This window comes from Saccopteryx bilineata, chromosome 6 (genome assembly GCF_036850765.1).
Source record: "Saccopteryx bilineata isolate mSacBil1 chromosome 6, mSacBil1_pri_phased_curated, whole genome shotgun sequence".
Classification (NCBI taxonomy): Eukaryota; Metazoa; Chordata; class Mammalia; order Chiroptera; family Emballonuridae; genus Saccopteryx; species Saccopteryx bilineata.
This window is the reverse complement of record NC_089495.1, coordinates 195,587,283-195,612,719: the sequence shown is the minus strand read 5'-3', so window position 1 is coordinate 195,612,719 and position 25,437 is coordinate 195,587,283. Positions and strand designations below refer to the sequence as shown.

General features: G+C 47.4%; 1 protein-coding gene across 4 annotated transcripts; it reads left to right on the top strand.

The window, feature by feature from the left end:
• The first annotated feature begins 1,076 nt into the window (after positions 1-1,076).
• On the top strand, positions 1,077-25,414 carry TTPAL (alpha tocopherol transfer protein like). 4 transcript variants are annotated; one of them, XR_010726195.1, is made up of 6 exons: positions 4,519-4,629; positions 8,984-9,443; positions 11,931-12,124; positions 14,461-14,571; positions 16,985-18,245; positions 22,125-22,254. XR_010726195.1 is itself a non-coding variant. In XM_066236843.1 (6 exons), exons 2-5 carry the CDS (start codon positions 8,999-9,001, stop codon positions 22,245-22,247), a joined length of 873 nt encoding a protein of 290 aa, XP_066092940.1. In that variant the 5' UTR covers positions 4,519-4,629; positions 8,984-8,998; the 3' UTR covers positions 22,248-22,255; positions 24,665-25,414. The 4 variants fall into 4 exon arrangements, 3 of the variants coding, with proteins under 3 accessions (XP_066092939.1, XP_066092940.1, XP_066092938.1); XM_066236843.1 differs by lacking the exon at positions 16,985-18,245 and adding an exon at positions 24,665-25,414 and having other exon boundaries at positions 22,125-22,255; XM_066236842.1 differs by lacking the exons at positions 4,519-4,629; positions 22,125-22,254 and adding an exon at positions 1,077-1,192 and having other exon boundaries at positions 16,985-21,307.
• Positions 25,415-25,437: the final 23 nt, after the last annotated feature.

Here is a 25,437-nt window from a genome sequence, read left to right as displayed (position 1 = left end):
GAATGTAGGAATAAGAATACAGAAAGGGATCTGGGTCACATTTTAGCAGTTGTGGTTTTCACTGTGCTCTTGCAAAGCAATCCCTGGCTGTCCCAGCAGACCTTTCGAGCAACACTTACAAGTCACACTCACCTCTCAGGGCATCAGTTTCTCATATCGTCATGGAGGTGACCATACTACCCAACCAAGTCGTTCTGAAGGTAGAGTGACATTGTAACACTACAGAGCATTGACAGATCTGACAGCCTGGGATTCCACAATCACAGACCTGAAACTACACCTCTGTGTGACTGTTTGCAAGTGACTTTGCCTCTCTGGGCCTGTTTGCTCACCTCACATGGTACTTCTGAGGGCCCCTACTTGATAGCCTGTCTGTGAGGTTGGCTGGGTGAATACACTTAAAGTGCTTAGCACGATTTCTGGCATTTGGTAAGAAGTTGGTACTGCTGAGTGTTAATACAATGGAGGTTGGGCGGAGTGGCCTCCTAGGCTGGTATTTGTAGGGCAGGGGGAGTAGCGTCTCTACTTCTCCAAGTCCTCTACCATTCCCGGCCCCGATTTGGAAATGCTTCAGCTGGCTGGGATGTAGAGCCCCCGGGAACAAGCAGTCATGCTGACTCAGGTTGGAAAATCAATGTGTGACCAGAAAAACACAGCTAGGCTCCCACCTCTTCTGGGAAATCCAGGCAGCCAGCACATCTTATCTCAAGCCTGGGAGGGTGGATAGCGCTATTCTAGGTCCTGATTTTAAGGCTTATGAACAAAAGCCTGGCACACAGAAGTCTCTGGCTTCTTGAGAGACAGCAGGCCCGTGGATCACAAGTTTCACACGACCCTCCGATTGGGGTCAAGCATGCCTGGCACTTGCCAAGCTCTGGACTTCTCCCAGCCCTAGTCTGGGCATTCTCAAGCCAAGTCAGGCTCCGGACCACTGATTGGGCAACCCATGACCTCAGACTGGGTCAGATCCATCAGGTTAACATCTGTTTGAGTATGGAACATTTTGTTTTTTAGAATCCCAAAGGCCAGAGATTATAAACCCTCCTCATTCACAACTCAGACCCCAACACTGTCTTGTAGTTACGTACTTTGTAATTTTGAGCAAGTTCTTCACCTCTCTGAGTTCCAATTTTCCCATCTGTCAAATGCAGACTAACAAGTACCTCCGTCTTCCAGGCTGTGTGAGGCTCAGGTATGGATTGTCAAGGGGATGGCACACACACTGGGAAGCACTCCATAAGAGGAAGTTAGTATTTGTGTATACAGGGGCACTGCAAACCAAATTTTTTTTAAAAACAATAAGGTATATATAATATATACATTGGATATAGATGGGATTATGGACCAGAAAGCTAGACAGCCTAGGTTCAAAACCTGACTACTCTGCCACTTCTGTATGGCCACAGATAACCTCTTTGAACCTCAGTTTTCTTTTCTGTAAAATGATAATAGAGATAATAAGGTTGCGAAGATTCAGTTAGATTAGATGCACTGGAAACAGTGCCTGGCACATAATAATCACTTAATAAGCATCAACTATTTTTAATTAGTCACACAAGTTAATGTTAGCAAAGGGACTGAAATCACACAGGATTAATAAGGAAGGGAACTTATACTTAGTGAGCACCTATTATGTACTTGTTACTCCCAGAAGCTATATATGTATCCATATATCTATCTGTACACACACACACACACACACACAAACACAGAGAGGTACTTCTGTTTTCATTTTTTTTGTGTGTGTGTATTTTTCTGAAGCTGGAAACTGGGAGAGACAGTCAGACAGACTCCCGCATGCGCCCGACCGGGGTCCACCCGGCACACCCACCAGGGGCGACGTTCTGCCCACCAGGGGGCGATGCTCTGCCCCTTCGGGGTGTCGCTCTGCCGAGACCAGAGCCACTCTAGCGCCTGGGGCAGAGGCCAAGGAGCCATCCCCAGCGCCCGGGCCATCTTTGCTCCAATGGAGCCTTGGCTGCGGGAGGGGAAGAGAGAGACAGAGAGGAAGGAGGGGTGGGGGTGGAGAAGCAAATGGGTGCTTCTCCTATGTGCCCTGGCTGGGAATCGAACCCAGGTCCCCCGCACGCCAGGCCGACGCTCTACCGCTGAGCCAACCGGCCAGGGCTGTTTTCATTTTTAAAACCTTTATGTTGTGAAATAGACCACAGATACAGAAAATCATACAAATTAAATTTGTAGCTCAGTGAATCATTTCAAGACAAGCACCGTATAACCACCACCCAGATCAAGAAATAGAATTTTGCCAGCCACCCAGGAGTCCCTCCATGGACCTCATTCCAATTACAGCCCTTCCGTGAAAAGTAACCACTACCCTGACGTTTACAGTAATTATTTCCTTGTATTTCTTTATGGTTTAATCCTCTGAGTGTGTGCCCCTAGACATTATAGCTTAGTATTACCCATTAAAAAAATACTTAATGCCTTTTAAGCCTCTTTTAATGCATATGTTCCTGCCTGTATCTTTCTTTTCCTTGCAGTTTATTTGTTGAAGAACTCAGGCCGCTTGACCTGTAGAGTCTATCAAAGTCTGGATTTTGTCAGGTGCATCCTCATTGTACAATTCAACTTGGCCCTTTGACCGCTGCATTTCCTGCAAATTAGCAGCTGGATCAGACTCAGATTCCATCCCTTTGGCATGATAACAGGTGGTCCTGGGTTCTTTTATCAACAATCATGTACACAGCTGGAGTTCTGCATGCGCTCGCTCTCTCTCTCTCTCTCTCTCTCTTTTGGCTAAAGACATGAATTTATTGTAGGTTGCAAAACGGCAATATTATATCATTTTGTTTTTATTTATTAGCTGCAATAATTTTATAAGAAGTGGCTTTTCTTTTTTTTTTTTCCCAAAGACAGAGAGAGAGAGAGTCAGAGAGAGGGATAGACAGGGACAGAGAGAAATGAGAAGCATCAATCATTAGTTTTTTTGTTATGACACCTTATTTGTTCATCGACTGCTTTCTCATATGTGCCTTGACCTTGGGGCTACAGCAAACTGAGTAACCCCTTGCTTGAGCCAGTGACCTTGGGTCCAAGCTGGTGAGCTTTGCTCAAACCAGATGAGCCCATGCTCAAGCTGGCAACCTCGGGGTCTCAAACCTGGGTCCTCCGCATCCCAGTCTGACGCTTTATCCACTGCGCCACCACCTGGTCAGGCAGACGTGGCTTTTCTTAATCTATTATTTGGTCACCAGTGATTTATACGTAAAAGGTGAAATAAATATTTGGTTCTTTTTATTTACCTAGTTTTCAAGAATATAATGTTCCTATGCCATCATGAAGGTGATCAATTAGTGTTTCTGCTGAATATGAACTATTTTTTGCTGGTTTTATGAACTCAGGGATTGAAACATATTTGATGAGTTTCAGTCAATTGCAACTATCTTTGTTGGGGCTGAAATTATGTCATCTTCAGGTTGGTTTCTAAGTCCTTTTGGTGTGACCCTAGGGCCTTTGATAGCTTCTTTGTTATCAAGTATGACAACATATTAAATAGAAAATGGCATTTCAAGAGTAAAATCTGAATGTTAGATACGCTTATTGCTACTACATTAGCCATTGTTTCTAGGCATTTCTAGAGGATAGAATTAGGTATTTTATATATTTATGTATACATGTGCATGTGTGTATACACTCATACATTTCTTTAAAAAACTCATCTCTTAAATTCACACTGATATTTCCAATGCAAATACAGTTTTATGGGATTTTTAATCTATATTACATCTGTAGGTCATTTTTTTTTCACACAAGAAATTGTGTGGAATATTGAGGCTGTAATTTCTGATTTTCACACAATCTGGCATCTCACGGAAACTGTCATGTTCTCGTGGCCTGCCTGGGTCAGTTCCCGTCTCCCTCAGACCTCTTGCCCCTGCGGTAGGGAAAGGAAGAGATTCAAGTCATCTCTTGGATACTCTTTTGGGCTTTGAGTCCTTCTGGACGACAGAATTTCTCTCTAGAAATGGTTTAGCGTCTTTACTCTGCCTGAAAGAGGGGCCTAGACTTCTCACAAAATATATGTTGGCGGGTCTGGGGATTTTAATGAACTGGGGTTGGGGGTCCGTAAAGCTTTTTTTCAAGCTACCACCTTCATGAAGGGGACTTCATGCGCCCCAAAGCAGAGAATCCCGGAATGCTAACCCCGAAACCTAGGTTTAAAACCCTTTACTTCATTGATTGCTAGCTTCCCTTTTGTGAAAGTTTGCATAAATGTGAGGATTTAATGAGGCAATAAATGTAAACCACCAGGCGCATGGTAGTTAGGTTCTTGGAAAACGGCAGCTTCTCTCCGTCCTCCTCTGGGCCTCAGTTTCCCCAGCTATGCCATCTGAGCCTGCTGGCATTCTCTGTTCCAGCCACCACCTTCCGACGGACGTGTTCCCCTGCACGGGGCGCCAGCCGCCAGGTGGGCACAGAACGCCGACGTCCCGGCGAGACGTCACAAACGCGCACGCCAGGGGGCGCCCGCCTCCGCACGCCCTGCGTGCGTCACTTCCGGCGCGAGGGGCCGGCCGGCCGGGCCGGGGTTGCGGGGATGTTTTACGTTTGCTTCCTGACGAGGCTGCTGCCGCTTAGTGACCAGCGCTCCGCCCCGTAGCCGGGCCGGTGAGTGCCCGCGATCCCGTCTGCGTGCCCCGGGCGCCGGGGAGAGGGACCCCTGAGAGGGAAAGAGAACCGGAAGTGGGTGACCTGAGGAGAGAGACCCCAGGAAATGGGGGCACCTGGGGAAGGGATGCCAACCGGAAGTGGGGGGTCTCATAAAGCAGCCGACGGGACGTAGGGTCCCTGGGTCTCCAGGAGCGATGGCATCTTGACCTTCTCCTGTTTGGGTGGCGTGGGAGGGCAGGCGATGCTCACAGAATGATGGGCTCCAGGTGAGGAAGATGCACCGCCCCACCCTTCCGACGGGGTTTGCTCCCCTCCCTGTGTCCACCCATCAGTTCATTCCCAGACCGCCACTGAGCCCTGCTCTGTGCGGGACCCCGCCGAGACCCTGGAGACTGAATGGGAAGCTCCAGGCGGAGTGCCTCCCTGGGTCTGTAGCCCTGGGCGCGTCACTTAACCTCGCACCATCCGCTAATAGTGGCAGAGCACCGTCCTGTGCCAGGCACTGGGGATAGCAGGGGACGTGCGGGCAAGTTGACTTCGTGGAATTTACATTCTAGTGGGCAGTTTCCTCCTTTGTAAATGGGAACGGCAGTAGAGCCGTCACCAAATACTGTGAAGATAAAACGAGAGACAGATGTAAAGTGCTTATCGCTGTGCTTGATACATGGTAAAAATACTCAAGTACGTGTTATCTCTTCATAATTCCACTGCGAGTTCAACTTCCTAAAACAAAAAAATGACGCTTTTCGCTGTTGTATGCCCAGTGCCTAAGAGCACAGTGCCTGACAGAGAGCGTAGGTGATCAGTAATTATTTCATAATGAATGGATGCTGAAACGGACTCTGAGGAGTTTTCACCTAAATACCCATACCACTGGCCTGCCATTTCTGAAAGAAATGGGTGCTGTGGAAAATGGGAGGGAATCACCCTGGGGAAATCAGGAAAGGCTTCACAGAGGTGACATTAAAGCTGAGCCTGGAAGGTGATGAGTTGTCTGGTTGGAACAAACTAGGAGAGGAAATTCCAGGCAGATGTTTCAGAAATGCATGAGGTGTTTCAAGAATGGTGGGTCATCGGTCTGTTTTGACTGGCATTTGATGTGCATTGAGAGAGGCTGGAGAAGGACGTGGAGGTTAGGACCTGGACATGGACATTCCAGTCTTTCTCCTGGGTCAGCAGTGAATTGGGATTACAGGCATCTGCTGGTAACTTCCCCGGAATCAGAGCCTAGGGTGGGTCCTGTGAAGCTATGGTTGTTCCATTCCTTGCTCGGCATACATCTGCCAGGCAGATTAAACTCATTCAACAAGCATTTATGGAGCTTAGACTCTGTGCCTGGCACCCCGCTAAGTGCTGGGTTTAAGATGATGGGTGAGACAGATGAACGTTGCCCACAAAATGCCCACAGACAATTACAGTGGAGTGGGAGAAGTGCTATAGACAATTACAGTGGAGTGGGAGGTGTGCTATGTCAGAGAGCTCCTGTGGGGAGGGCTCCTAACCTGGCCTGGCTCAGAGGCCTCCTGTTTCCGGCACCATCATCTCTTGCCTGAATTATTGCAGTAGCCTCTAAGTCTCTTCATTTCTGCCCTTATTCCCTTACAGTCCATTCAGGAGATAGCCAAGTCACCCTTTTTAAATATAAATCTGGTCATGTCATTCTGCTCTAAACCGTCCATGGCTCCCACCAAAGTCAATGTCAAACTTACTGGCCTATAAAGCTCTGTACCAATGGTTGCCTCTCTAAATTCATCTGCTAGTAATCTGCCTTGCTCATTCAGCTCTAGCCACACTGGCCTCCTCTCTGTTCCTTTAAAAAGCCAGGTGTGTTCCTGCCTCATGCTTTGAACTTGTTTCCCCAGATCATCTGTGTAGCTTGCTTCCTTGTATTCTTTGTCTTTGCTCCATTGTCACTTGGTTGAGGCCTTCCTGACCACCCTATTTGCAATTGTAGCTCCTGTCCCCAGATGCATTCAACCCCCTTCCCTTTCATCTCTCTCTGTAATACACATCTTCTAGTAGACTATCTAGTTTATTTTGTTTAGAGTCACCCCTACCCCACCACTAGTATCTAGGCTCAATGAAGGCAGGGCTTTTTTTTTTTTTTAATATTTTATTTATTGATTTTTTTTTTAGAGAGAGAGGAGTGAGAGAGAGAGACAGAGAGAGAGAGAAGGGGGAGGAGCAGGAAGCATCAACTCCCATATGTGCCTTGATCAGGCAAGCCCAAGGTTTCGAACCGGCGACCTCAGTGTTCCAGGTCGACGCTTTATCCCACTGCGCCACCACAGGTCAGGCCGAAGGCAGGGCTTTTTTATTCACTATTGTATCCACAGTGCCTGAAAGTGGGCCTGGAACATAGTAAGTGGTCAATATTTGTTGAATGAATGAAGCGGCATCTAACTGGAACTTAAGGGTGAATCAGTCAGGTGATGAACTAGAGGAAGAGCATGTTAGTTGGAGGAAACAGGATGTGTGCAAGAAAGCACACCTTTGGGAGGAAGTGGAAGAAGCTGGGTTGGGCTGGAGGTTAGGATGCAAGGAATGGAGTGGGCAGAGCTAAGACTGAGGGGAAGTGACCTGGTCACAATGGCTGCTGTGGACTAGGGGGAGACTGGTTATGCACAGAGACCCCTGAGATGGTCCCTGCTTTCCTTGTTGGTTCAGTGACAGCCCATGGACAAGAGTTTGGGCTTTGACACTGGGCAGCACTGCTGCTAGCTTACACCTGGAATATCTAGGCAACTGTTTTGTTTTTGTTTTTCATTCACTATAAGTGTGTTGGTTCTGGTCTTCTAAGAAGCAGACACCAGGATGAGATTAGAAATGCAAAAAATCTATTGGCTGCAATGCCCATGAGCATGAAGGAAGGGGAGCTGGAGAAATCAGGGAGCCCTCAGGCAGCCATGCCAGTCTGGCCCTTTTGAAGGAGGTTTGGGCCGGAAGTCCCAGACTGCAGTGCAGGTCCATGAAAGGTTCCACTGGCCAGGCTGACAGGGAGTCCTCGAGGCAGAGTTGCCTGTTAGAGGAGTGCCATGCCTCAGTCATTGGCTGGGGGCAGTCTGGGAGGGACAGCCGCTGGGGCCATCTGTCAATTAAGCTTCATCCCAGCAGGAGATCTGATGAGTTCAGCATCGTGGCCACCATGATAAGTCACATTGTATATGGTAAACAACAACAACAACAACAAAATGGTATGGCAAAAAGTCTCTCCGACCTTAAATACCCAGTTCCCTAGTTTTGTTCTGCAGGATTTGGCAACAGTTTCCTGTCTATCCTTGCAGAAATGTTAGGTGCAGCCTCACCTGTGGTGGTGCTGTGGGTGGTGCTTTGACCTGTAATGTTGAGGTCGCCGGTTCAAATTCCCAGGCTTGCCCGGTCATGGCATGTATAACAAGCAATCAAAGAACAACTAAAGTTGATACATCTTGCTCCATCTCCCCTTCTTTTTCTGTAAAATCAGTAAATTTTAAAAATCTTTAAAAGATTAAAAAAAAAGATATGTTAGGTGCATTCACAGGTAAATATATATGTATATAAAAAGTGGGCAGAAGTAGGGTTACAGTTGTGAGTATGTGAAAGTTTATTTTTGTATTATTATTTATTAATTATTGTATTTTCCATATGAACAACTATAAGCCTACTTTGTCCCACCCTGTATTTTAAAAATATAAACAGTTTTTTTATGTACACTGTTCTGCAACCTTCTTTTCCCCCCTTGACATGTTGATTTATAAAGTTCTGCCTGATTTTCGTGACTGAATAGTGTTCCATTCACGTGGTGATATTATTTAACCAGTCTTCAGCTGGTATGTAGTTCAAGTGTTTCCGATCTTTGCCGTTATAACCAATACTTGTGATGGTCATCCTTCTGTACATGTTTTATCCACACACGCAGGTACTGGAAATTAAATGCTGAGGCAAAGGGTATGTGGTTTTGTATTTTGATAGATATTGACAAGCTGCCATCTAAAGAGGCTAATTTATTCTCCCAACAGCAAGCATCTCAAAGTACACATTTTGCGTTTTGCCAATCTGAATTTCAGAGTCGTTTTAATTTCACATTTCTTATGAGTAAGGGCGAACGCCAGTTATACATCTGTGAGCAAGGCCCTGTGTGTGTATCCTGCTGTAGGTGCCTGGGTGCCTCGTGGAGATTCTACTTCATTCAGGCTGGGGTAGGATCTGGGCCTGTGGTTCAGATCCCGTTCGTTCCTCCCAGGTGAGACCTACTGCTCGGAGGTCACTCGGCTTAACAAAACTGTTCCTGTCCCCTCCGTCAGCTGCCCTGAGGTAGGAAATGACCAGTGCTGCACTCCATTAACTCCGCTTGGGGCTTCTGTTTTGACAGGGATCCTGGTAGCTAATGTCAGAAGAAAGTGACTCTCTGAGAACCAGCCCCTCTGTGGCCTCACTGTCCGAGAATGAGCTGCCGCCAGCCCCCGAGCCTCCTGGCTATGTGTGCTCGCTGACGGAAGAGCTGGTCACCAAGGCCAGGGAAGAGCTGCAGGAGAAGCCGGAATGGAGACTTCGAGATGTCCAGGCCCTCCGTGACATGGTGCGGAAGGAATACCCGAACCTGAGCACCTCCCTGGACGATGCCTTCCTACTGCGCTTCCTCCGAGCCCGCAAGTTCGATTACGACCGGGCCCTGCAGCTCCTCATCAACTACCACAGCTGCAGGAGAAGCTGGCCCGAAGTCTTCAGTAACCTGAAGCCTTCGGCCTTAAAAGATGTCCTGGCCTCCGGATTCCTCACTGTGCTGCCCCACACCGACCCCCGGGGCTGCCACATCCTCTGCATCCGCCCAGGTATTGTGTGGACGCCCTCCCCTTCCTTCTGTCTGCTCCCCGTTTTAGTCAAGGCTCTTTTGATGGCAGATTATAAAACCCTACTCAGCTTGGTGTAAGAAAAAATGGAGGATTTAGTGTGAGACAGGAGTGTCTCACAGAACCAGTTTGCTGACAGGGCAGCAGCTCTCACTGGGCCCTGGAACCCAGAGCCAGAATCCAGTTCGTTCCCTCCAGGATCTAAGCCAGCCATTCTGTCTCGGCCTCTGCTGGTCTGTCAGTCTGTGTGTCTCTGGACCGCGCATTTCTGCTGCCCTTTGCATATCGTCACCCTTCTCCCTGTGGCCTAGCTTTTGCTGCCTCTGGGCACGTGGCTAGATCGGCACCCCTCAGCTCCCAGGCTTACTGGGCCACCCAGCTAAGTTCTTGGGGTTGAGATCCACTGGGCTGAGAACGCTGTCCTGGTCATCGGGAACAAGCAGGGCTCAGCGTCCTCCGCCCCATCCCTCCTTTGTGAGTGAGGTGCAGGTGTCAGTGTGGCCAGGCAACACCTGGCAGGTGTCGGTCTACCACGTGCTTCCTCCCACCTCTCCCTCCTTTCCTCTATTTTAAGCCCCCGAAAGGATTCACTTTAGATTCTCATTTTGATCTTAGCACTTCATGATGGTAATCAGGACACCTGACATTTCTTTGGCACATTCATTTTCAGTTGGTGGTGGCTCCCTGCCCCCTTGCCACCCTAAAAGCATTTGGAAATGTGGGGGGGGCATTTTTTAAGTTGACACCATGACTAGGGGATGCTAGAACTCAAGCCTTCTGATTCTTCCTCCTATTGTCTTCTGTGAAGCCAAATGCATTATAAACTCAGGAGTGTTTGCACCCCACCCCCAGCCGCAACATCTTCCATCGGACCAGAGCTGAGATGGAATCTGAAAGTGAGATTGCACTGTTCTTCCCCACCAGCCGAGAAGTGAGAGTGTGCTGACAGCCCTCCTTGCCCATGCATGCAGAACGCCTCCTGGGTTGTCTATCAGGGAGTGGAAACCTCCGCGCACTTTCCTCTGTTACCAAACCCACTTTGCAGACGAAACCATTCTCTTGAGCCTTTATTGTGTTCCAGGCAGTGTTAACTAACTGCTTTGCCTGCTGTTGCAGGCACTTTCCAAAATGCACTTATTTTTAAATTTGAATAAGCAATGCAGTGGAGATTTTAGGGTACCAGGGGCCCTAGAAACCCAGTCAAGAAGTTTTCTGCTGCTCCTCTGTGTTCAGCCCATAAGAATATTATGAAACAGTCTGACATTTCCACACTGATTCCACCTCTTTGTGTGGCTTTAGCCCTGTGCTTGTGAGATAATTTTTCCCCCGTATACTTGCAACAGATCTAGGCCCCTCCCCACCAACTCAGCCTTTTAGGAGGAGGCGTACACAGAAGGCTTTGTTCTCAACGGGGCATTGGCTTTGCCTGCTATAAGTTCTTTTGAGACATCCATGATTGAAAAGGATGACAGCCAGTTATGTAGAAACAGGTTTAATTGACAGCAACATTAAACAACAAGCTGGCACAATTTTTGAACAAAGATTTCTTCATAGGAATTTTGTGCGTATTACACACCCCATTGGTGGTGATCATGTGGAGTTCTGTCTTTCTAAGAAGGAGTCACATAGATCGTGGTGGGGTTTTCCTAAGAATAGTGGTAAATAGTCAAGAAGTTGTCATTTTCATCTTTTTCCCAAAGAAAGGAAAGACTCCTTACATGGGGCGTATTAAAGGAGCATCCAGCCTGGAAAGGGGAACTTGCTCAAACTACGGCATTAGAAAGCCGTCTCCATCTCAGCTGTCCTCAGCACAGGCTTCCTTCTCAGACCAGCTCTTGTCTCTTGGGGCCTCTGACAAGGTTCCCATCCTCACCGTTCCAAGGGGAGAGAGAGAGATCTTTTCTTTCCGAAGGGCCAAGGTCCCAGCATTGAGTCCCCTTGTCTCATTTGACCTGGCTTGGACCACACACTGTGGCCATGGGGATGTAAGGCCTGGATTGGCCAAGCCCACATCTGGAACCAGGAGTCAGTTATGTTGTACCCATACTGCATGGTGAGCATGGGAAGCAGTGGTTCCCCAAGGAAAGTCAGGGTGGTCTTGGTGAAGATAAGGGGACATATCTAATGGCAGAAGACGCAGGTGTCCATTAAGAGAAGTACTGTTATCCCATTCTACTTAGGAGATGATGTGGGCCCAGAGTGAGGAAGTGGCTTGCCCAAGGACTGACATCAGAGCTCCCACTTTTAACTTCAGCACTCAATTGCATTTCCATTTCAGAATGTGTTGCTGTGTTTGGTGTTAAGAAATGTCAGCTGCTGCTGAAGGTGTCTGATTTCCTAACCTAAATAGAGCCATGCCAGTAGAATATTTTGCTTTTCCATTTTTAAACAACAGTTTTAGCATGGAGATAAATCTTAGCCTGATTGTATTTGTTTCTGTAACGTACTGACCATCTCTTACGACCTTAGACAGATGGATACCGAGCAACTATCCAATTACCGAAAACATCCGCGCCATATACTTGACATTGGAAAAACTCATTCAGTCTGAAGAAACCCAAGTGAATGGAATTGTAATTCTTGCGGACTACAGAGGAGTGAGCTTATCAAAAGCATCTCACTTTGGCCCTTTTATAGCCAAAAAGGTGATTGGCATCCTTCAGGTAGGGCTGCCGTTTGTTGTGTGCCTGTTCTGTGATTGATTGGTCTTCCAGGGCCCTGCCCGTTTACTTCTGTGAAACGCACACACCACTTCCCACTCCTGCAGTCAGGAAAATACAGAAGCATTATGGGAAATGTAAAAGTTCTATTTTCCACTCATTCCCATGAGGGTCTCTAGTAGTTTCTGAGGTACCTTCAGTCTAGGCAAGATCAGCTTTAGGGCAAGAGTCCAAAAACCAGAGAAATGCTTTCAGCTCTTTCTTTCTTTCTTTCTTTCTTTCTTTCTTTCTTTCTTTCTTTCTTTCTCTCTCTCTCTCTCTCTCTCTCTCTTTCCTCTCTTTCTCTCTTTCTCTCTCTCTCTTTCTCTCTCTCTCTCTCTCTCTTTCTCTCTCTCTCTCTCTCTCTCTTTCTTTCTTTCTTTCTTTCTTTCTTTCTATAAGGAGGCAAAAGAGAAATTCTCCTAACAAATGAAACTGAAAAATTGTGCTTCTGCCCGAGGCCCTGTCCCCTGCGGGACCTGGGGACATGAAGCACCGTGGGACTGTTTGGGGTGGATGCATTTACATCTCATGTTCTGTGTCTCAGAACACAAGTCACTGAAAACCATTAAGTTCCTTCTGTAGCTTCACAGTGTGTAACAGTTTGCAGAGCTCTTTACAATCATCATAACCCATTCAGTCCTTCAAGGAATCCTCCAATATAGACAAGCCAAGGGTTATTTATTCTTTTTGGTAGATGGGGAAACTGAGACCAAAGGATGTAGTCTGGCCCGAGTCCCTAACAGGCTTGACCCCTAGTTTATTCCCACCCCGCCCGTGGGGTGCTGTCTCTGGTGAGCTGTAGGGCGCTGGAGCTAGAACAGTTCTCAGTGTGTCTGAGCTCCTGCTCTCTGTGCCCCAGGCTGATTATTTAAACATTAGTGTCACATTTCATCATTGTCAGAAATTTGAATTCTGGCTTTGAGGCAGTGCTCTGGCTTTCCTTAGCTTCCAAACGTCTTTTGATGCCTCCTGTAGATTTGGGGTCCATATAATGAGTTTGGATTGTTGTTTCCTGGTCCTGATCTGGGAGACAAAATCCCAGGGATAAATAAGTCTGGGAAGTATGGTAAAGCACAGGGGTCCTCAAACTTTTTACACAGTGGGCCAGTTCACTGTCCCTCAGACAATTGGAGGGCCGGACCATAAAAAAAACTATGAACAGGCCCTGGCCGGTTGGCTCAGCGGTAGAGCGTCAGCCTGGCGTGCGGGGGGCCTGGGTTCGGTTCCCGGCCAGGGCACATAGGGGAGGCGCCCATTTGCTTCTCCACCCCCGCCCCCTTCCTCCCTGTCTCTCTCTTCCCCTCCCGCAGCCGCAGCCGGGGCTCCATTGGAGCAGGGATGGCCCGGGCGCTGGGGATGGCTCCTTGGCCTCTGCCCCAGGCGCTAGAGTGGCTCTGGTCGCGGCAGAGCGACGCCCCGGAGGGGCAGAGCGTCGCCCCCTGGTGGGCGTGCCGGGTGGATCCCAGTCAGGTGCATGCGGGAGTTTGTCTGACTGTCTCTCCCCGTTTCCAGCTTCAGAAATTTAAAAACAAACAAACAAACAAAAAACTATGAACAAATCCCTATGCATACTGCACATCTTATTTTAAAGTAAAAAAAACAAAACGGGAACAAATACAATATTTAAAATAAAGAACAAGTAAATTTAAATCAACAAACTGACCAGTATTTCAATGGGAACTATGCTCCTCTCACTGACCACCAATGAAAGAGGTGCCCCTTCCAGAAGTGCAGCGGGGGCCGGATAAATGGCCTCAGGGGGCCGCATGTGGCCCGTGGGCCGTAGTTTGGGGACCCCTGGTTACGGTCCCTTCCTTATGAGTCTCACTGTAAACATTTGCATTTAAAGTCTGGACAGTCCTGCAGTTAAGGAAGCTGTTTGACTATATTTAGTCTATTATTTCTCAGACTCAGTTACCTACCAACGAACCCTTTTTAGCATCACACCTTATAACATCCTGAGAAATACACTTTGAGCAGCTTTGATCCTGAAGGCCGATACTTGCTAGATCCATCAGTGTAGGCTCAGACCCTTTTTTTGCCACAAGAGGAGCAGCTCTCCACTAGTTTGCCTACCTCTCTCCTAACCTAGCTCTGGGTCCCAGAGAGACTCTTCCCTTGAGGCTCGCTTTCTTGTTTAGCCCCAGCGTGGGCTTCTTGGAGGAGGCCGTGGATCAGATCAGACTGATGTTGGGGACTAAGTGAAGAAGATTGCCCTGGGGGAGGCAGGCTGTGGCAACAGACAGTTTGCAGATGCTCCTTATGTTCTAACATCCTCTTTCCTCTTCCTCCCACAGGATGGTTTCCCCATTCGGATAAAAGCAGTTCATGTAGTGAATGAACCTCGAATATTTAAAGGCATTTTTGCCATCATAAAACCGTTTCTGAAGGAGAAAATAGCAAACAGAGTAAGTGATGAACCTAAGACTTAAATATTTTCATAGTTTTTTGTTCCTTTGTGACATCTATAAATTTATTGTGACATCCATAAACTTAGTTTATTATTTTTTTTTAAATTTTTTTTTTAATATTTAATTTTTTCTTTTATTAATGTTTAGAGAGGAGAGAGAGAGTGAGAAAGAGAGAGAGAGAAGGGGGAGGGAGGAGCAGGAAGCATCAACTCCCATATGTGCCTTGACCAGGCAAGCCCAGGGTTTTGAACCGGTGACCTCAGCATTCCAGGTCGATGCTTTATCCACTGCGCCACCACAGGTCAGGCAGTTTATTATTTTTGCCCTGGGACTGTTAATTTGAAAAGTAAGATGAACAGTCCTTTCTGTGAGAGAAGATGAAATTAATAGGAATCTGGTATTTGGCAGTGGACAGAGCAGAACCAGGATTGTTAGCCTGAGAGCTCCTTGCTCTGGAATCGTTTAGACCAGCGGTTCTCAACCTGTGGGTCGCGACCCCAGCGGGGTTGCCTAAAGCCAGCGGAAAATACATAATGCATATCAGGTATTTACATTCCGAATCATAACTGTAGCAAAATTACAGTTATGAAGTAGCCACCAAAATTATTTTTTGGTTTGGGGTCACCACAACATGAGGAACTGTATTGCGGGGTCACAGCATTAGAAAGGTGGAGAACCACTGGTTTAGACTTTCTGACATCCTAGGCTGAGCATTGTGGACCAACTCTGTACTTTACGTGGAAGGGGACGTGGAAATGGGGAGCCATTGGGCAGGTGGTCAAGAAGAGTTATGGAGATTTCTTACTACAACTCCTTGGGTTTCAGATGCTAGTTAAGCCTTTCAGTGGACCTAATTTGTTGTCTCACTGTATAAAGTTCATGGAATAATTTATGGTTAAAAGGTGGAAGAGGCACTTCTCTTAGCCTTTCTCAGCACCGTGATTGAAATGTGATGGGTGGTATTTTTCTGCTTCTTCCCTAGGCCTAGGAACATTGTGATCACTCCAAAGACTGGGTCTTGAATTTTATACTTTTCTTTTTTTAAAAGGAAGCACAGGAAGGTAGGGTTTCAAGATTGCAAGGGAAGGAACTTAAAATCCAGATCCTTTGGCCTTTCCCTGAAGGTTTTAATTCATCAGCTCGGGGTGGAGCCCAAACACCTGTGCTTTTTAAATCTCCTAGGTGGGTGACTCTGATGCACAGTTGAGTTTGAGAACCACTTGGCTTCCACCCTGGGTTTGAGCCTATGTTTGTTTTTGGTGATCCTATTTGGAACCTGCTTTCCCCAAAATAGCCTTTGGACCAAGTCTTTTACATCTGTGAGATGACCTTATTTGTGATCGTGATCCATAATATTTTAAAAATTTTTTTAATTATTGATTTTATTGAGAGAAGAATGGAGTGGGAGAGAGAGAGAGAGAGAGAGAGAGAGAGAGAGAGAGAGAGGAACATCAATCTGTTCTGTATGTGCCCTGACCAGGGATCAAACCTATAACCTCTGTGCTTCGGGATAATGCTCTCACCAACTGAGCCATCCAGCCAGGGCTGTGGCCCATAATCTTGTTCCCTTGGTCTTTCATATGTTCATTCACTCATTCTTTCAAAAATATTGATCAATTACTATGTGCAGATACGTTCTGTATGAACAAAATAGACCAAAATCTCTGCCCCCAGGAAGCTTGCGTTCTAGGGAGACACATGACAGTGAAGTAGGTGTATTGTCTCGTATTGGAATGTGATAAGAGCAACAGAAAAAAATAAAGCAGCAAAAGGGGATAGTGAGTGTAGGAAGGGGGAGGAGGCTGTAGTATTCAGTAGAGTGGTTAGAGGGCGTTGTTGAGAAGTTGGCATCTGAGCAAGGACTTAAAAGAGATGAGGCAGTGAGCTTTCCAGGTATCTGGGGGCCAGCGGCAGCCGACCCTAAGGTGGGAGCGTGCCTGGCATGTTGGAGGAGCAGAGGGGGCGTGGGAGGAGGGGAGGCAGAGAAGGAACGGGCCCTATGGGCTAGTGTATGGACTTTGGCTTGTAGTCCTCGAGATGGGAGCACTGTACGGAGGAAAGATGTGATGTGACTTCCACTCAAAAGAGCTCAGATTGCGATGGGACGGGGTGTGAGCAGGGAGACCAGACAGGGGCTGTTGTGAGAATCCTGGTGAGACATGATGGCGGCCCAGTACCGTTAGGGTGGCAGTGAAGAGGTTGGATTCTGGGTGTATTTTGAAGGACCACCCAGCAGAAAGAGAAAATTAAGGATCCTCAGGCTTTTCAAGGACCCAGAAGGGTAGTCGAGTTGCCATCAACCGTCCTTGATTCACTCAGCAGACATTTCTTTGAGCAGGTACCATGAAGGAAGTTATGGGATTACTGGTTAACCTAAGGCCACGTGTGTTTTCATTTCCTTCCCCTTTAGTTCTTCCTCCATGGGTCTGACCTGAGCTCTCTCCACACGAACCTTCCCAGAAGCATTCTCCCCAAGGAGTACGGGGGCACGGCCGGCGAGCTGGACATCACCGCCTGGAACGCGGTGCTGCTGGCCTCAGAGGAGGACTTCGTGAGGGAGTTCTGCCAACCTGTCCCCACCTGGGACAGCATCCTGGGCCAGGCCTTGCTGCCTGAGGGGCTGGGCTCAGACGCACAGTGTGACGACTCCGTGCGGGCTGTGAAGTCACAGCTGTACTCCTGCTATTAGCCAGCCCCTGTGAGCTTCACCATCTAAGTCCTTTCCCTTCTTCCTTTGGGAGGCACAGAGGGGACTTCAGGGGCCATGTGTTCATTCTTGCGGCTTGTGATTGGGCTGCAGCACGGAGGACAGGCCTGCAGAGCTCAGAGGGGAAGGCACTGGTGCGGCCTTGCTTACTTGAGTTACTCCGTGGAAGGCATGGAAAACGTTCCCAGTGATTCCCGAATGTTTGGAATTTCAGTTTGCAGCCATTAATCTGGAAGCTGTATTTGGTTCTTACACATCTCAACGCAAGAAAAATCAGGACCCAAGTAACTTTGCTCCCATGTTCAAGAGAAAACAACCCGATTGGCCAGTCAGCACACTCCTAAGGAACACCTTGGTCAAGCCTGCAAGGTGGCCACTCGTGAGACTTTGGGAGTGTGTGTCTTTCACGTGAACCCTAACTCCAGACTTCTGTTGCTGATCTGGAATGGACAAGTTTGAAGTCCAGGCCCCTGCTGCCATATAGATTTGGAAAGCACTTATCTGAATCAGGCACACATTGGGACACAAGCAGCACTTCCTGATCAAATTCGGGAGTCAGAGATTTCAAGCATGTGTGTGGATTCATTGGCTGAATTTTGCAACAGAGACTTGTTTTCCCAAATCCATAAAGCCTTAGCCCTGGTTCTCGGTAGAGTCATGCAGGGTCCTAAATATATGGAATTTTACTTGACCTAAAATACTGGATGCCAGGCCAGTGTAGCTAAAAGAATTCTGGCCTGTGAATTACGAGACCTGAGCTCCAGCCTCAGATGTGGGACCATGGACAAGACCCGGGCCTCGGCGAGCCTCGGTCATCTCATCTGTAAGATGAGGCTGAATGAAGTGACGCCTGGGGCCCTTTGGGCTCCTGCGGTTCTGGGGATTTAGTTACTGAATATTAGACATCGCTTTTCTGCCTAGAGAGATGACTCTAGATGCAAGTGGCTGGATCCTGTGTTTTGAGGTACACTTAGGCCTTTCCAAGAGGGATTGTCAGTCACCAACTGGCCCTGCCTTTAAAGAAACAAGTATACATATTGTTGGGACTCGGTGGTACCAACTTCCTTTCCCTAGTGAGGTTAAAACTTCAAACGAATGGCTTTAGTGAGGGCAAGTAGTTAAAATGACCGGGATTTTGTGTGAATTCCTCCCGTCCCGAGAGGCTGGTGGTGTACTCTGAAGGCAGTGGTTCAATCACTTGGGATTCTGACATTTGGTCTCTGGAAATGAATACAAGGGCCGGTGATGGCTGGGTCACTTCTGGGGCCCCTGTTCTTGCAGACCCACTTGAGTTTCTCTCTGTGGTGTGGGTGGGCACACTTTAGTCTGTGCAGCCAGACTGAATGTTAGTGCTGTGTTTCAACACTTTCAACCCTTCCTGTTGAGGATGTAGCCTTTGCCCAGGTGTCACATTGGGCGGTTCGTCTGGTAGCTTTTGAGCTACTTCTTTCCTATTCATTCCATGTAAATGATGTTAAAAAGTGACAAGTACTGTGTGCTGTGTACCTTCTCTGCACACTCAGTAGGCCACTAGGCAAGGTGGGCAGCTCAGTGAGGAAGAGAACAGGACACTGAAATTCAAAGGCCAGTCTGTTGCGAATAAGCTGTTCATGTTTGTAGCACTTTGGAAAATGTCTGGAGGAGTTGTTGGTGGAAATTACCTCATTAGTGCCAATTGTTGGGAAAGGCCTTTTTACCATAGATTCTAACCCTAGATCCTGCGGGGTCCTGGCTGGGCTGGAAGTGCCAAAGTGCCCTCGCCCCCCGGCTGCCTCTGGTTCCAGCTGACAGTGATGGTGTGACTAGCATTGTTGAAAAGACCTAAATAGGACAAGTGAGGTGGCTAATGTAGGGAGAGGGTTCAGAACCTGTCTGCCTGGGTGGAACAATTAGGTAGAGGCTTCCTTAGGTCCCAAAGAGGGAAGAGAGCTTAGTGAAAGGCGGTCACACCAGACTCATCTGACTTCATGGGGAAAGGCCAAATGTACAGAAAGAAACAGCCCAAGTGCAACAAATAAAAACAAGAAAAGTGAGACAGAGAGAAAATTGAATTGCTCAGCCCCACCAAGCTTCCAGGGTTTAAATCAGGGTAGTCAACCTTTTTATACCTACCGCCCACTTTTGTATCTCTGTTAGTAGTAAAGTTTTCTAACCGCCCACCGGTTCCACAGTCATGGTGATTTATAAAGTAGGGAAGTAACTTTACTTTATAAAATTTATAAAGCAGAGTTACAGCAAGTTAAAGCATATAATAATAATTACTTACCAAGTACTTTATGTCGGATTTTCGCTAAGTTTGGCAGAATAAATCTTTACAAAACAACTTACTATAGTTAAATCTATCTTTTTATTTATACTTTGGTTGCTCCGCTACCGCCCCCCATGAAAGCTGGGTGGTAGGGACCAGGTTGACTACCACTGGTTTAAACCCTGCATTGTATTCCATTGCCTTTGTGTATGTGACATCACATAGGGTGGCCAAGCTCACCTAGAGAAATGTCAGAGACTTGCAGGGATGTTGTTCGGGCCTTTGTAGTGTGAGGACCGAGGAGTTATTCAGGTTGCTGAAAGAGTCAGGCCCCGGGTTTCTCTGCCTATTTCCTGGAGCTGCTGTGTTTTGTTTTGACTTCAAAGGGAGATCCAGTAGTTTGGGCACCTCAGGAGTCTGAACCAAGCTGTGAAAACAGGACCTCCTGGGGTGAAGTTCAAGGTAGTGTGTGTGTGGTTTCATGAGGCAGTTCTATAGTTTTCCCAGCAGGGGGCGGACCACGGAGCTCACAGGGAGCGTCACTCAGTAGTGGAGGCACTGGGCAAGCACACCAGTGACCACCGGGGGAGCTGGGAGTGTGCTCCTTTAGGGAAAAGTCCCCGCCTGTTTCACAGGCACTGAAAAGGAACTTTTCCCAAAATACAGGAAAAGAGTAAATCAGGAGACCTGAGTTCCAGCTGTACCATGCTGTGTGGCCTCTGGGGAGCCGCTGAACACCCCCGAATCATCAGATACTAAAAGGTGATCACACCCTGACTATTCCACCTTCGTGGGGTGGGGGCTGAATCTACAGAAACAGCCGGAAGTGCGCCCCGGCTTCCTCGTTTGCTCTGCGAAGGTGGCTTTACTCCCTCATGCTCCATCCTGCTCTCACCGAGAGCAGCCTGTCCTTGAGCAGTTTCTTTAAATGCCATCTGATTCTCAGACCAGTCATGGGACCACTTTTTCATTTGGGTAGTAGGCAGAAAAGCTGTAGTTCTGTGTGGCATTATTATACCTCATTCTAAGGTTTTCAGCTGTTAGGTTTTCCTCTGAAACCTCCTCTTTCATTCACGAAGTAAAAAGCCAATGAGGGAGGTTGTCCTGTGGCACAAGGGGTGGAGATGCCAACCAACATGCCTGTTCGGAGTGACGTCAGTTCTCATGCCTCTGCAATGGGATCTGTGAACTTGGTAACCCTAAGGTCAATTCCTTTCTGCTCTCCTGCCTCAGAAATGGTTTGCTTGAAATGCAAGGAGCAGGCATGCTGTCAGATACATTCCTCTAGGAGCCTTCGCTCCGTGGGGAAGCCAGCGCGGTCTGGGGATGAAGATGCTAGTATTGAGTTTACCAATTGCCAGTCGCTGCTTTACCCTCCATCTCTCGGGGTGCCACGGTCGTTGGGCAGTCAGCTGCCTTTGGGGGTTCCTGCGGCTGTGTTCCCTCTTGGCAGATCAGTTGGGACCCGGTTACAACTGAAATACTTGAAACTTCTCTGAGGCCACCAGCCTCTGACAGCACTCTGCTGGGGTGGGAGGCGGGCTAATTTGCTGTCCAGACTGGGGCACCATTTCCACCGCTGGTCACATTCGTCACTTCAAACTGAAGTTCAGTTTGGCTTTGAGACTAGGGACACACGGTGGTAGACTCATCTACGTCAGTGTTTGTTTTGACCAAAAGTTTATTTTTCTAGTGCATTTTCTAAGTCAAAGTGGTGAAAACATGTAATTTTAGTATGCATGTCTGGGTCTTAAACAATAAAAATCCCTGTAAGGTTGGGTGTGTGTGGAGTCCCTTTGTGATGATAGTTGGATTAAGGTTCCGAGGCTTCATCATTCATGGTGTGCAAAGGCCTGGGCCGAGCCTTCCTGCAGCTGAGGCCGGAGGGGCACTGTGATAGGGCGCATCCTGTAGACACAGGGCTGTCTGCTGGTGACGGTCACGCGCAATTAGAAGACACCTGTGTAGAGAAAGGGGGGTGGAGCTAGATGCACACAGTGCTGGAGACAACGTGCAGATTTTTCAGTTCCCAAGGCCCAGATGTACTTCCGGGCTGGCCCTGAATCCTTCTGGTGATAGCAAAACAATTCCTGAGAGCTCACGTGCCTGGGCATCGCTCTTATTCTTCACACAGATAATCTCATTCAGTCGCCACTCACCCTTAATGAAGCAGTGTTGTTGCCCCTACGGGGTGATGCACAGAAAAGTTGAGCAGTTTGCTCAAGGACACACAGCTAGTTAGCAGAACTGAGATTCAAAGCCAGGCAGTCTGCTAGAGCCCAGTTTCCACCTTATGGTTGGTGCAAAGTCACACACTTCTTATTGTCAGCCCACACACAAACACAGGGACAGGAGGGAGGAACTTTAGAGTGAGGAAGCATCAGTCTTAAAATTGGCTTTTATTCTGGCTTCTCAGAAAATATAAAGCAGAGGTCCTTAACCTCTGATACCCAAGATGTAATGGAACATTTTATTCTGGAAGCCCTATAAGTAAACCCAGACTACTCCTTGGGAGGGTAACCAGGGTACAGCTTGGTCACCTCTGGCCCTCTGTGAGTTTAGCCCTTTCTCTACCTGTCCCGTTTGTTTCTATAGAAGAGCATGCACTCTGCCCCAGCGGAGACAAAGCCAGGGTCCCGGAGGTGGGTCTGGCATGCTGGTGACGGCGCTGTTGAGACATACTCTCATGCAAGATGTCCGCACACTTCCTGCCGCTGATGCAACAGGTAAGTAATGTACCTATGTTGGACACACCAGCTCTTCAGGCCAGCCTTCCCTGAGGCGGCCGGGGACGTCAGCTTATTCTGCTTCTTACACTTGAAGAATGGGGTTGTGGCTCCAATCCTTCTTACCTTAGTGGCATTACAAGGATACATATGAGGCACTTTATAAGCCACTGGAGTCACTGTCACTGTTATGAGTCAGCACTTTGTTTCTTTTCTAAAATACCTTAGTTTTCCTCACTGTCCACTCTTCACATAGTACTGGTTTAGCATCCCTATAATAAATGGCACCAAATGTTTCATGTTACTGCCTTTATAGCTGGTAATAAAATAATTGAAGGTGCCACGTTTCTGGAAAAAACTCTTAACCTAATGTTCACTCTCTTACCTGATAAGGTGCCAGCTATTAGGGATAATGGCTACTACCTTCAAGGGATGACTTGCTTTCCTTTGTTCATGGTGGGTAGCTTAGAGAACCAGGTGACTCCCCTACGTGTCTTTAAGCAGTCTCTAGTTTATATTGTCCCCTACTGCCTGATGGGCAAGAATCAATGGGGTCTAACTAAAGAAAACTGAAGTCAGCCTGGGGTTTTTCTGTAACTGGGCAAATCACTAAGTTCTCTAAGCCTTGGTGTGATCAGTACAAGGGAGAGAATCATCATCATTTTGCAGGGGTGTGGACAATTGTGTGTTCAGTGCTTGGTATGTGTAGCTATTTACGTGGTAGTCATTCTTCACCTGAGGTTACAGGCATCGTGTGACTTAGTCTCCTGGCAGTACTTAGACTATAACTGAGTAGGCTGCCTGATCTAGGCTCCTGGGTAAAACACAACGGATACAACAGACCAACAAGAGCTTGAGGTGCAACTCCCATTAGTAAGTGTAAACCTGGCATCTGCTATTAATCAGCAGAAATGAAATGCATGACTCATATTATTGAATACTCTTTAGCTTAATGTGTAAAAAGAAAAATACTTGTAATGGACAAAAAAGCTGTTCTGGATTAAATTAAGCCTGAGTTATGACTTGGTCCAGAACATCAAAAGCACTGATAACCAGGCCCTTGGCCATTCTCTGGCAATATATCTGGTTGTCAAGAGAAAGTTTGAGTACTTTGTAACAATCTAGAAGGCAAACAGCCAGCATGGGCCTAGAGGCTTTCTCCCAGATGTAACTCTGTCAAAGCGCAGCCACTGCTGTCGCCTTTGAGGAAGTCCTACAGCCTCCTGCGGACCTCAGAGCCAGGGCCTTCAATCTGCAATCCTGGGAGGCAGGCCTGTTTATGCTGATGAAACATCAGGTGATAAACACGGGGTGACTCACCTGGAGTGACATGACCGCGTGAGGTCTAATGATTCCCAGTACTCCCCTGCTTTACATTGGGTCCTGGGCTTACTCAAAATGCTGTTTATACCTGTCTGTAATGCAGCACTCAGCTGTGTGCTTCACTCGAGTCTTGGGTACACTACTGAACTTAGTCCTAAGGTACAAAACCATGCCCAGCAGGGACAATGCCCCCCAATTTTTAAACAAATTTGTTATTTCAAATTAATATCAAAGTTATAAGAAAAAAATTTAAAAACTTTATTGGACTTTATTACACTTTACAGTTTAGTACTGCTTTTATTTTGAATTACATAGGGTGGGGGGGTAGGTGCACTGAAATGTTTTTGAAGTTAAGGACCTTTGATGGGTTTGATCTGCTGGCCCTGCTGTGAAGGAAAGAGGGTGTCTGCTTTACCTGGGAAATGTAAGGGCTAAACCTCCCGTCTGCCCCCAAGCCCCTGACAACCCTACCTCTGTACCCTAACATAAACCACTGGTTTGAGAGATGGTGGTTCCAACAGTTTGTATCATCAAGCCCCGTTTCCCTACCCTAGCCACGACTGTGCCCTCGATGTTCCCGGGGTTGACTTCTGTAAGAGCACCTCAAATCTAGCCTGTGCGAGACTTTGGCTGAAAGTCTGACCTTTGAATATTGTGCAGTGTCTTTTTAGCCCTTACTGAGATTACCAGCTACTACCAGAGTGCTTAAAATGGGTTAGGCACTTTGCAAAGTAGCTTTACTCTCTAAACAAGCTTATGTACTAGGTGCTATCATTTTGTTCAAAGAAAATGAGGCTCAGACAGGTAGTCATTTGCCCAAGGTCATAAAGTGTAGTATATACTCAATAAATATTAGCTGTGTGACAGACAGAAAAGTGAAACTACATGCAAACCCATTCCAAAGGGCCATATACCTCCATCCGTTTAGCACAACCCGTTCCTCACCATACTGACCCAGGCCATTAAACTAGAATCACTCAGTTTCCCTTTCCCCCTACATCTAATCAACTGCCAGTTTCAAGTTTTCAATTACTAAAGTAGCTCTGACCTGTCAATTTCTCCCCACCCTTACTTTTATTGTTTCAGATCTTACATGGACTGTCCTGGTCTATCCCTCCAGGTCCGTTCTCTACACACCGACTCAGGACACAAGTCACTCATGCCACCGTGAATATGCTCTCACTTGCCTCAACATAAGGTCCAAACGTGTATGGTTCACAAAGCCCTTTATAATTGAGTCCCTGCCCAGTCCTCCCCTTTCCAGCTTTATAAAGGTTTTTTTTAAATCTCCCTGCCTTCTGTCTACCCTTCAGCACTGCCATCCCACCTCCCTCTTAGCTAACTCCTGACACCTCTTGGCTTAGACATCACTTTTTCCACGAAGCCTACCATGACACACCCGTACCCCGGGCACCTCTTCTTTGAGTCCTCTGCAATTCCTAAATCACAGTACAAATTACACCACACTGTACCACCTGTCAGCTCATTTTCACCCTCCTTGAATCTGTAAGGCCGAGATGGTGAGCTGCTGTGTGTCACGCTTGAAGTTGTATCCCAGAACCTGATGGCTGGTCGAGGCCAGCCAGCACATCTTGTTGAAAGAACACTTCTAGCTCCTTGCGCTCCCTCTCCTGGAGGAACCCTGACAGTTCCTGCCCCTGCCCCTCACCTACCCAAGCGTCTTACCCAGAGAAGGTACTTACTAGTACAGTTTTTAAGTGAATTCAAGATTTTACTTAACAGCCCTTAAGTTTTAGAAGGAATAGATGCATTTGGCTAGATGCCTGATAAATCTGACAGCCATGTAAGTAAAAAAAAAAAAAAAAAAAAATAGAACGGCTCCTAGTTCATAAAAGCTG